Source organism: Sus scrofa, chromosome 5 (genome assembly GCF_000003025.6).
Source record: "Sus scrofa isolate TJ Tabasco breed Duroc chromosome 5, Sscrofa11.1, whole genome shotgun sequence".
Classification (NCBI taxonomy): domain Eukaryota; kingdom Metazoa; phylum Chordata; class Mammalia; order Artiodactyla; family Suidae; genus Sus; species Sus scrofa.
In genome coordinates this window covers 77406771-77419527 of record NC_010447.5, presented here as the reverse complement: position 1 = coordinate 77419527, position 12757 = coordinate 77406771, and the positions used below count along the sequence as shown (strand labels likewise).

General features: G+C 37.1%; 1 protein-coding gene and 1 long non-coding RNA gene across 9 annotated transcripts in view; one reads left to right on the top strand and one right to left on the bottom strand.

Annotated features, from left to right (window-relative positions):
* Positions 1-7918, top strand: part of SLC38A4 (solute carrier family 38 member 4) — a 77933-nt gene extending 70015 nt beyond the window's left edge. For 3 of the 5 annotated variants that reach the window (XM_013997965.2, XM_021092582.1, XM_021092581.1), the window contains exons 14-16: positions 2586-2730; positions 4049-4146; positions 5643-7910. In XM_013997965.2, the coding sequence (XP_013853419.2) occupies positions 2586-2730; positions 4049-4146; positions 5643-5744 (345 nt within the window). In that variant the 3' untranslated portion in view covers positions 5745-7910. Of the gene's footprint in view, positions 1-2585; positions 2731-4048; positions 5008-5642 lie in introns of all 5 variants that reach the window. The other 2 variants (XR_002344173.1, XM_021092580.1) reach the window with 2 other exon arrangements.
* LOC106510390 overlaps positions 1-12757 on the bottom strand; it is a 262228-nt gene that overhangs the window by 9934 nt on the left and 239537 nt on the right. For 3 of the 4 annotated variants that reach the window (XR_002344175.1, XR_002344174.1, XR_002344177.1), the window contains 2 exons: positions 10476-10560; positions 2737-3053 (listed from right to left, as the gene is read on the bottom strand). This is a non-coding gene — a long non-coding RNA (uncharacterized LOC106510390). Of the gene's footprint in view, positions 1-2736; positions 3054-10475; positions 10561-12757 lie in introns of those variants that run through there. The other variant, XR_002344176.1, reaches the window with a different exon arrangement.

Sequence of the window (12757 nt, the reverse complement as noted above, 5' to 3'; positions counted from 1 at the left end):
GACATTGGGAGCCCAGGTTCCCCCTCATGGCAGCGCTTTAACATGGCATGACCAGCAAGTTTCCTTCTCCTCTGTTCTACCACCTACCACCACCAGGAGCCTCCATTCTCCTTGTGCGCCCTGTTGCCTATTTTAGGAATGCACTGGCAGCTCTATATGCCTTCAGTTCTGTTTGGGAATTTTTTTTTTTTTTTTTTAGGTATAGTTGATTTACGATATTGTGTTACTTTTCAGGTGTACAGTACTGTGATTCCGTTACACATATATTAAATATGTCTTTTCAGAGTCTTTTTTTTAGAAGTTATTACAAAGTATTGAGTATAGGTCCCTGTACTATACAGTAGGTCTTGTGGGTTATCTATTTTTACACAGTAATGTGTCTCTGCTAATCCTGAACTCCTGGTTTATCTCTTCCCCCACCTTTCCTTTTAGTAACCATAAGTTTGTTTTATACACCTGTGGGTCTATTTCTGTTTTCTGTACAGGGATTTATTATTCTTTATTCAAGTTTGAAGAGCAGGCTTTCACCATGTACTTCAACCATTATCCCTGTAAACTTTCTATACTATTACATCATTAAGCCAAATCTCAGTCTTTCTAGAGCCACGAGACCTTAAGAAACTGCATTTATTTCCACTCAAAGGCTCAGTGCACATAGATTTGCCTCTAACTCAGCTTTCTGAATTAGAGAGCTTATTTCTTTTTTTTTTTTTTTTGTCTTTTTTTAGCTATTTCTTGGGCCGCTCCCACGGCATATGGAGGTTTCCAGGCTAGGGGTTGAATCGGAGCTGTAGCCACCGGCCTACGCCAGAGCCACAGCAACGCGGGATCCGAGCCGCGTCTGCAACCTACACCACAGCTCATGGCAATGCCGGATCATTAACCCACTGAACAAGGGCAGGGACCAAACCCGCAACCTCATGGTTCCTAGTCGGATTCGTTAACCACTGCGCCACAACGGGAACTCCGAGAGCTTATTTCTACAAAGGACTAAAAAGCACATACATGTGACCTCTGCTGAGAATAACCTGTATTCTACTTGTTCATGCTAAAAATGTATCACTTTCAAACAAACATAACCTAAGCACTACACATATATCATAGAAAGCTTATTTTAAGCTTGCTAAGTTTGGACCATATTGCATAAGCACTAATCGTAGGACATAATGGAGAATTTATAAGCTGCTGGGGAAAACAAAATCAAACCATTCATTTTCCTCAGTCTACTTTACAGGGTGAGTTTTACAATTTTCACTCATCCAATTTTCAAAATCCGTTACAAACTCACTCTTTAACTGTTTCCAGAAACTATCTGGCTTTGTCATTCTGAAATGAAATTGCCTGTTAAACCTAAACATATGGTTTAATTTGGGGTGGACCGGAATGAAAAGAATGTCGCATTAGACACTGCAAGCAATTCAGCTCAAAGTTTTTGTCATTCATACGTGAGCTTCAAAATATATTTTACATTTTCTGTCTTTTAAATGAATTCCCTTCTCTGCACAGGTAAGAGACTGCAGAAGCAAAATTTTAAAGAGAATATCAATCCCAACCTTTTTATAAATGGGAAGGCCTAGCTTCACTGAAGTGCTCCCTTACTGGAAAGCCAATGAACTAACTCCACTAAGTCAAAAAATGTTTTCTAAAAGATTCCAAAGATAAGAATATTTCCAACTTTGTCAAACTGTTCAAACATAATCCGCACTCCCTCCCTCTACCCACAAGGATCTTTTTATCCAGTTACGTCAGGGTAACTTGAGCGGCTGCTGCAATTGGAGCCTCTCCTGACCCTTCACCTACTTATTTCAGTGGCTGAAACAGGGCTCAGATCGGTCAAGGATTATAAAGGGAGGGAAGAGATTCATTCTATTCAGTTTAATTCAACATTTATTAGTGCCTGCTGTGTGCAAGACACTACAGTAGAAACTCTGAGGAATGTTAAGATCTTGTTCTTTTGGCATTTATAATCTATACTTGGGAGGGAGGAAAAAGAGAAAGGAGGAAACATAAAAAGTATCATATTTTTTAAAATATTAGGAGGCAAAAATGTTAAATCAAATGTAAAGTTAAGAAATACCTAGGTTCCTAAAAATTCTGTTGACAGTCACATGCAGGTAAATTCAGTGCTTGCCTTTAATACTTAATCCAGGCTGATAAGACATGATTAGAAATCAACAAGGGTTTTACCGTGCCTCTGTATTATAGATCTTATCTGTTCTTTTACCTCTTTCTGACTGAGATTCTTTTTAAGAAAAAATTCTGAAGGCTGAGAAAGTGAACAGAAGATAGAACACCAAGGAAAAATGACACCTTTCCAGACATCACACATTAGCAGCGAACTTGCACAGCAATGTGAATGTACTTAGTGCCACTGAACTCGACATTAAAAATGGTTACGATGGTACATTTTATGTTATTTGTACTTTACTACAATTTTAAAATTCCAGCATAAAAACCAGCTTCATGATCCCTTCTGGGAGAGAAACGAAGAACAAAGAACATGCTTTAGAGTGATGAGAATATTTAAAATAGTAAATAAAGTAAAAACAAAGCAGTGACCTTACTTTTGAACCTTCTTGTTGCAGATTCGTACATCAGTGACCACTCTGTTATTTCCCAAAAGACCCTTCAGCTGGATAAGACATTTCCTAATTGCAGCCATAGTTATTGCACTTAATAATGTTTTGGTGATCCTTGTGCCAACTATAAAATACATCTTTGGATTCATAGGTAAGTGTCAGACAAGCTTTTACTTGGTCAACTCAAGTGGATACCTCCGTAAACAGAGGACAGGGAGCCAGTGATGGGAGGTCAAAATCTCAGTCCCTCTCAGGCTCACAGAATTCCTAGTAGCCCAGCTGGGCTCCAGCTGGTCACCTCCCCAGCCCCCACCCCGCACCTCGCCAGGTGACACTGGAAGTTATTCTTAGGATCAGAAAAGTTAGTGCTAAAGCCTACCTTATAGGTTGTCTAGTCTAGCTGCCTCTTCTGACAGACAAAACAACTTGAGCCCCGTAGAAGCCAAGTCATAAAGCTTGGACTAGACCCAGGATCTGCAAAAAAAAAAAAAAAAAAAAAGAGAGGGAGGGGAGTTCCCGCTGTGGTGCCGTGGGTTAAGAATATGACTGCAGTGTCTTTGGTCCCTACAGAGGTGTCAGTTTGATCCCTGGCCAGGTAACAGTAGGATAAAAGATCTGGTGTTGCTGCAGCTGTGGTATAGGTAGCAGCTGAGGCTCAGATGTAATCCCTGGCCTGGTAACTTGCATATGCTGTGGGTTCAACCAATAAAAAAAAAAAAAAAAAAAAAAGGAATTCCTAAAGTGGCACAACAGGATCGGCAGTGTCTCTGCAGCCCCAGGATGCAGGTTTGATCCTCAGTCCAGCATCACGGGTTAAAGGATCTGGTGTTGCCATAGCTGTGGCATAGGCCACAAGTGTGGCTTGCCCAGGATCCTGGTCTGGGAACTTCATATGCCTCAGGGTGGTTGAAAAAAAAAAAAAAAAGAAAAAAAGAAAAAAAGAAAAAGGAAGGTTACCTACAGGATACCCTCTTAGGTCTGAGTATCAGCTGAAAATTAAAGGATATATTTGGAGGAAGAAGAGGTTGACTTTGTAAAAGCATATGATTTCCCTTTAACTGGGTGGTCTGCTAATATATTTAATTTTCCATTCTGCTGATTTGAGGGCTGATTCACATTTTAAGTATACATAAAACTTTAAAAACTCAGGTGTAAGCATCTTGAAGTTAGAAGTGGACTGGGAGAGTGTGTGATGAGTCCAACCTCCTTTGCATGTGTTTATGACTAATTTCCTCTTAATTTGCAACATTCAGCCTTGTTGATGTTTAGTCCATGTTATGTATACTTAGCATGTAGCTATGAGATTAGGTACACTGAAATTTTATTTGTAAACACGTGTTCTTTGCACAAGCATCCATGAGCTTTTCATGCTAAGATCAAGGTAGCTTTGGATTTGCTTTCTTTCCAATGTATGCGCGTGGGTCAGACCAGCTGAGTGACACTTTCACCTGTCCCATGTCTCTCCTCAGGGGCTTCTTCTGCCACTATGCTGATTTTCATTCTTCCAGCAGCTTTTTACCTTAAACTGGTCAAGAAAGAACCCCTTAGGTCACCCCAAAAGGTCGGGGTAAGTAAGGTTTGCAATGTATCCCATCATAACTTGCTCTTTGACTTCTTAGAGTAAACCAGGAGTTCCAAAAAAATGAACTGATGCACAAGAACTAAAAATCAAAGATGGACTGGAACGCTCTGGTGGAGAGAAAGAGGGCATGGATTTTTGGAACTTGAGTGATTCTAGGATTTCTTCTCTTCAAATATTAATATCTTCTGTTGAGTCCTTCCTACCTTATCATATGCTAGAGGCGTTTGCCCACAGGCATACAGGTTTCCCAGTTTCCACCACCAAGTTATCACTGGGCTATCCAGAGGAAATCATGCAAATAGACTAATTATGAAAATATACTCCCTAGAAATAATTTAAATACTTGGGTCATGTTGGTTAGATGTGTAAGGCCAAAGGAAAAAAAATGTCACTTTTGTTTTCCTCTCCTTAGTCCCTTGTTGTCCCTTACTGTGGACAGAAATTCAGAACAGAACCATTTGTTTCCCAGTTAATCTCTTTAGGTACAGTTTATAGTCTTTTTAACCTGAAGAGTATATATTTCTTTCCCATGATAGTCCTGCAAAAATATATGCTAGAAATAATTATTTTTCCAGTGTTAAGTCCTATCAATGATTGCTTAATAAAGTCTTGTAGTAAGGCTTGTAAAGTGCCTCTGACTGACTTACCCCAAATTTTGTCCGGAAGTCATTCTATTCTCCGGACCGTTCAGGGACTTTAGGACAGTTTGATATCAAAAGCTCCTCGTATCATCTTGCCCCCAGATTTCTACCCTATGCAGTCTATTCTCCTTGGACTTGCACAGCAGTGTGATCTTGGCAAATTACTTGTCTTTGTGACCCATTTTCAGCTTGACAAGAGGTAAAAGTGAGTAAAATTATCTCCACATCCTTTCTAGTGAAATAAAAACTTCAGCGGTTGTTTCCTCATATGTAGAATTAGGAGGTTAATCTGTGTGATAATATATAAGGCCCCTTCTAGTGTTAAAATTATGAAATATTTGTTTGTGTGTATTACATGTATGTGTGTATATATATATATATGTAATTACAAACATACACATACATTTTGGAATTTTTTTCAAAGAACATGCAACATATATTAGGCTTTTGTTTTTGTTTGCTTTATAAAATTTAATCCTATCATATGTACTACTCTTTCATAGCCTACCCCTTTTCACCTAAAAGATTATAAGCACTCTCTAAGCCATTAAATCTTTTTCTATCACTTGATTTGTAATGATTACATCATTTTGATGTACCAAATCAATTAGCCATTCTTCTATTTTGAACATCTGAATTAAATCTACTACTATGTCACCCTCTTTTCTTGGCTAGGGTTCTAAATTGATTGAACTGCTAGGCATGGACATCTGAACTATAAGAATAATACAATTCAATGTGCAAATCAGATGGCTGCCTTACGTAAACAGCCTATACAAGCCAACTGAACTAAGTAAGTGTGGTGTCTGTGTTCCCTAACAAGTTCTCTCTGGATTACAGGCTTTAATTTTCCTCGTGGTTGGCATCATCTTCATGATCGGAAGCATGGCCCTCATTATAATTGACTGGATTTACAATCCCCCAAATTCCAAGCATCACTAACCCAAGGAAAAATACTTTCATTTCCTATTGGAGATGCTTGCGAATTGTGCTCCCAAAGACATTTAAGTTATCTTGATTGGAATGTTATTTGTAGGAAATAACAGGAAGATTCCAAAGATGTTTACCAGCAAGATCACCAGGCACCTTCAGAAGAGAAAAATCATCGTTTTTGTCACGGGTGGCTCTCTATGGTTTTAAAATCTGTGGTGCACCTTTTTACCCAGGTTTTACTAGAGTGGTGTGAAATGATGTATTTTTGTTGCTGCATGAGCAGAGTAAGGGTACCTGCATGTAATGGTCATCAGATAATACCTTCTTCCTCCCTCCCCACCCCAAAGTACCAAATTCCTACACTCTCAGAATACCAAACAAAAACGCCCTGGTGGCAAAGCTATCACCATTTAATGCCCTCCCTCAATCTTGCCCCAAACACTCTGGGTCTAGTTATTAACAGAGGGAAAAGGCAAGTCTTATGAACTGTCCCTGTAAGGTTCACAAATGATCAGACACCAGGCTAGAACCTCTTACAGTCAACACTAAAGGAATATTTTGCCCATCTTGTTTGTGACATTGAATTAGCGACTACTTCATTCAGTAGATCTTTTGTAAATGTTCAAATGTCTTAATGGAACATAAAGAGGGGCTTTATTTAAATTATCAAGCCACAGCAAAAATAACGCTTATAGCGAGACCACCTGTTCTAGAAACATTGGCTTATTAATGTTGTTCCCAGCCCTCTCCTCATCCTTTTGTCATTGAACAAGGCCCTCCCTCTTGTCTTCCAGTCTCATTCAGAATTTCTAGATTCATGTGGAGCTATACTACCCAGTATTGTTTGATACATTTTTATTTGATAAACATTCAGTGCAGGAAACTGTGATTGCTACGTGTTTATGTATATAATCTTACTCTGTCGTCATCAGAATTTTAATGTATGGTACATTTAATTTTTATTTTTTACGTGTGTCACTTTCTCTCTTCATCATCAAACATTTATATTATTGGGGGTGGGGTAGGGAATTAAGTGGATGGGCTAAAAAAATCCATTTGTATGTATCTGTCTATTGGAGATATTTTAAATTTGAGACCTAAGTTATAAATAGTTCAGTAATGCTCTTCTTCAATGTTTACAATATTATCATAATCATGTATAAGAAAATAAGTTTCCTACTTACAAATAACTATCAGTACCAAGGTTGTTATTTTAGTTTAGCATATCTAAAGTGGGATTTCGTTCATTGTAGCTTGCACAGGTGTGTGCTGACATTCGTTTACCACTCAATACAATGTTGAGTGGTTCTCTACAAAAATAAAAGTGCTAACACTACAAAGAGATGCAAACTATTATTCTTGCTCATTTTTACAACATAGTTACATGAAATAGATTTAAAAATTAGTATTCACTGCCTAGAATTTCTGGACTTTGCTCCTTTTTTTCCCTAAATCAGTAGCAAGCACATTGTTGTATATTTTATATTTTAGTATAGTCAAGTATGAAATACAAGTATAAGTATGATAATGTTAAATCACATTTCAATAGTTTTTTTCTGAATGTGCCTTAAGTAAATATATAGTTGTTTTGTGTATTATTTTCTAGAGGCATAATACTGTAAAGTGGTGCACTTTGTTATGTAAATTGAGCATTACTAGAAACTATCGTAACTGACTATTATTGAAAAAATTTGCCAAATAGCATCTTTAAGATATATTTCCATTTTCATTCATCTAAAGAGTGTATCAAAATAGAAAGTGGAAAAAAGATACCTTCTGAGTGTTAAAAAATGTTTAATCTGAATGTATTTAAATGTAAATATCAAAGATTAATCCAAAAAGTTGAAAAACTGTAAAATCTGTATATATATTGAATGCTTTATATTTGAAATGACTAACTTGAAATTATCAAATGTGTAATTATATAAATATTCAAGAGCAATACTACAGTGCCAAATAAGAAAGCAGCATTTTTTTCTCATGGTCATTTTCAGGATTAGATTTCACAGACTGCAGGGCAGACATACATATGGTATCTTGTACTGGTTAATTTAGCCCCATTTATAAACAGATGAAAATTTTATTTTCTTATTTCATTTATAAGATGGTTCAATGTATTGGGAGGCTTTTTTTTATTACAGAAAGTGTATATTGGTATATAATAAATGAACTTTTCAAATTACTGTGATGTGATTTTTTTCTACTGTTGAAGACCATGAATTATCTGTATATGGAAAAACTTTTTAATCTAAACATTGTCTTTTTTTTTCTTTTTTGGCCTCACCTGAAGTACATAGACGTTCCCAGGACATGGATCAAATTTGAGCTGTGACTGCAACCCACATGGCAGCTGTGGCAATATCAAATCCTTAACCCACTGTGCTGGGCAGGAGATTGAACCTGCACCACCACAGGAACAATGCCATATCCCTAACCCGCTGGGCCACAGCAGGAACTCCTAAATATTGTCTTTTTAATATTGATATATGTTCCATTTTTATTGTTTCTCTTGACATAAACTAACATACATCTTTCAAAAAAAACTTGCCATCTTATTTTGGCAAAATACACAGCTAATCCTCACTCATTCTTATTTTATATTATCCTAGAATGAATGTGGAATAAATGCCTCTCTTTGTGGTGAATTAGGGAGAAGTCATTTGGGATGGGAAAAGAGGGACTGGAAGAAAGGTAAGAAGAGTAAAATGAGGACATGGAAGATTTGAGAGCAAGGAGAGCAACATGAGGGGGCTAAGGATTGGGTAGAAAGTGACCAGTAGTGGGACTGACAGGTCGCATGGTAAATATATGCTTAACTTTTTAAGAAATTTTCAAGCAGTTCTCTAAAATGGTTCTGCCATTTTCACTCCCGCCAGTAAAATAGAGAGGCTCCAGTTGCTCCACATCTCTGCCAGCATTTGGCATTGTCTTTTGTACTTTATAGCCTTTCACATGGGTGTGAAATGTTAACTCATCATGACTGTGCTTTTCATTTCCATTTCCCTGATGACTAGTATTGGAAATTTTCATGTATTTAACGACCATTCTGTCTCCTTTTGTAAAGTGTCTGTGCAAATCTCTTGCTCATTTTTAAAATTAGATTGTCTTTTTATTTTGTATGTGTCAGGGTTCTTTATACATTCTGGGTACACATTCTTTGCAGATTACGAAGGTATTTTCCCACTCTATGGCATGCTTGCTCATTTTCCGAAAGGTATTCTGCAGTTCCTTTCTTACTGGCATTAAGATTAATTGGAATGGTATTGTCATAATTAATGTTCGAATTTCCAAATTGGATGGGTAAGAGTCTCCTTTTCTTTCACTCTCTCTCTCTTTTTCGTTGTTGATTTTTTTTTTTTTTTGCCTTGCAGTTAGCTTTTCTAATGTATGCTAATCTAATTCTTGTTTTATCAAAGAACTTTGACCAAAAACAACTTTTTCTAAGTAACTTTAAATCTTGGTTAAGAGACCCAGAACTATCTAGATAGGCCCAGGACATCAAAAATCATTTCTGGCTACTTGTATTCAACTTTATTAGTTCTTTTTGCCATTGTTTCAAGCCTACATAGAGGAAACAAGAGAAATTAGTTCCTTTGATTCTTATTTACCACCTTGGAAGTCTGCCATTTTCTCTTTGCTCTGCATTTTTCTTCATGTGCAGAAGCAGTTAGTGTAACCTTTGCTTCTGTAGCATGCATCCTCATTACTGTCGTTTCCCAATTTTAAAAAAATGCACTAATTATTAGTGTTAAAGAAACTGATTTAAAAAAATCAATTGAGCCATTCTTCATACTGTGTACCAAAATGAAAAAAATTCAATATGAAAGCCAAAACATAAGCATTTTAGAAAACTATTTGATAGCTACTCTTTTTTACATGTGAAAGTAAAACATGTAAAAAAGAAATGATTTATGGAAGAAACCATAAAGGCAATGATGAATACAAATGACTATGCAGCAATAAAAAGTAATTCTGCACATTAAAGAATAAACAATTTAAGGAGTTTCTGTTGTGGCACAGTGGTTAATGAATCCGACGAGGAACCATGAGGTTGCGGGTTCGGTCCCTGCCCTTGCTCAGTGGGTTAAGGATCTGGCGTTGCCGTGAGCTGTGGTGTAGATCGCAGACTCAGCTCGGATCCAGCGTTGCTGTGGCTCTGGTATAGGCTGGTGGCTACAGCTCCGATTGGACCCCTATCATGGGAGCCTCCATATGCCGTGGGAGTGGCCCAAGAAATGGCAAAAAGGAAAAAAAAAAAAAAAAAAAAAGAATAAACAATTTAAAATACTACCTACCAGGAGTTTCCTGGTGGTTCAGAGGCTTAAGGATTTCTTATTGTCACTGCTGTGGCATGGGTTCAATCCGTGGCATGGGTTCATTCCTGGCCTGGGAACTTCCACTTGTTGTGGGCACAGCCCCCCCCCAAATACCAGCTACTACAAAATACAGACCAATATATCCTTAATGTAAAAAGAGATAATTCAAATCAATAAGGGAAATACTAAGAATCTAATGGAAGAATGGGCAACAGATATGAAATCACAGGCAAGAAATGAATGGTGAACAAATATTTTTAAATGAGTATGACCTCACTGTGAACCAAAGACAGGCAGTAAAAAGACAAATAAAATTATCTTGTCTATTAGTGTAGTGAAATAAAGAAAAGATAAGATTCTGTCCTGGTGAGTGTGGGGAGTTGATCACACTCATTCTGGTGACAGAAATCTTTGTTTTGCTTACCTTATCTGGAAAGCATTCTGGCTGTACTTATAAAGATCTTCACAAATGTTTGTAAGTAGTCCAAATGGCTGCTGTTCTCTTGCACCTGAAAAGATATGACTTTTCATGGCAAATGGGACATGGCAGATATAACTCAAGTGCAGATCTTAAAACAGGGAAATTATCCTGAATAATCTAGTCCCACGAACCCGTAAAATCAGAGAACTTTCTTCAACTGAAGTCAAAAATATTCAAAGGGTAAAAGGATTTGGCCTGCCACTTTGGGCTTGAAGGTGGAGGAGACCTCATGGAAACTGTGAGAAGGAAATGAATTCTTCTAACAACTTAAGCCAATAAGATGATTCTTATCCTGAGCCTCCAAATAGGAGCCTTGGGCACCCCAAATAGGAGCCTTGGGCACCCAGGCTTTGATGTGAGGCTCGAGAGACCTGAAGCCTAGTACTCTACTGCGTCAGCCAGACTTCCGACCTACAGATTTGTGAGATAATAAATGGGTTAGGTTTTAAGTAGCTAAATTCATGAAAATTTGTTATGGCAGCAATATGAAACTATGAAATACAACATTCATGTCTTCTGACCCACTGATTTCTTTTCTAAGACTCTATTCCCAGGAAATAATCAGAGAAGTGAATTGTCTTTTACGAATTCATGTATTCTTTAAACACATAATGGACTACAAGTTTGAAATTCTCCAAATGTCTGAAATTGTGGAATGATTTAATACATTCTGGTACCTTCATAGGTTGGAATAAGATGCAGTCATTAAAAATGAAATATAGGAGTTCCCATCGGGGCATAGTGGAAATGAATCCGACTAGGAACCATGAGGTTGTGGGTTCGATCCCTGGCCTCGCCCAGTAGGTTAAGGATCTGGTGTTGCCATGTGCTGTGGTGTAGGTCACAGATGTGGCTCGGATCTTGCGTTGCTGTGGCTGTGGTGTAGGCCTGTGGCTGTAGCTCTGATTAGACCCCTAGCCTGGGCACCTCCATATGCCGCTGTTATGGCCCTAAAAAGACAAAAAATAAAAATAAATTTTAAAAAATAAAATAATAAAATAAAAAATGAAATATATATATATAAGTAAATGATAAAAAATGAAAAAAGATAGTATAATATGAAGCGAAAAAAAACAAGAATAATTGCTTTCTTATCCAAATTTCACATATTGAAAATGGATGGAATATAGGAATAGAAGAAAAATGAAAGAAATCTAAAATGTTAAAAGCAGATATTTTTAAGTATCAAAATAATTAGCAGTGTTAGTTTTCATCTTCACATGTTTCCGTTATTTTCTAAATTTTCTACAAAGACTATATATTCCTTTTATCATGAGGGAAAACTTCACAGAAAGAAAAAATTTTTTCGGCCAATTTATATTTTATGGAAAAAGAATTAAAGCATGCTGCCAATTCCTACACATGTTTATATTTTCAGCTGAGTCTAAGGCAGAATCAAATAAATGTGCAATTCACAATTCATTGATGACTAAAGCAGAAGCTGAAAGGATGGGGCAGACCCTAGCCAGAGCTGCAGCTGGGGTGGGATGGGGATGACTTGAAGAAAATGGTTTAGCATGGCCAGTAGACCAGGATTTGAGTCCCATATCCAAGTCTGGGACAAGTCGTTTAATTTTATTGAGCTTTAGCATTGTCATTTTTGTTGGAATCATTTCTGTGTAATGCAATCCCCAAGATTATTTAGCTTGGAATCATTGGAAATGTCAGAAGGTTCTTTCTTATAACACAGTCATATCTCTAGTGCAAATGCTTGGCAATAGCTACAAATAAGTGATGGAAGAACTCTCTCCAATGGGGGACTTCCAAAGCATGATTTGCAGCTATGATTTCTGCAACTTGATCCTGAAAGTGAACAGGTAAGTCAAATGCACAGAGACTCAAAATACCTGAAGCAAAAACTGAGAACTGAAGGCGAAAGATAAATCCACAATTACAGCTGCAGGCTTCTACCTTCAGCTCTTAGAAACCAACAGAACTACTGGATAGAAAATCAGCAAAGATATAGTTCTGAACAACACAATCAACTAAAATTTCTAATTGACATACATGGAACACTCCAGTACTAGCAGCAGAATACACATACATTTTTTTTTAGCACCATGGAACATTGACCAGGATAGACCATAAAACAAACCTCAAAAATTTTAAGAGAATTGAAATAACACAGTATATGTTTTCTGACCATGATGGAATCAACTAGAAATCAATAACAGAAAGATATGGAAATCAAATAACACACTTCTACATAATCCATGAGTCAAAGA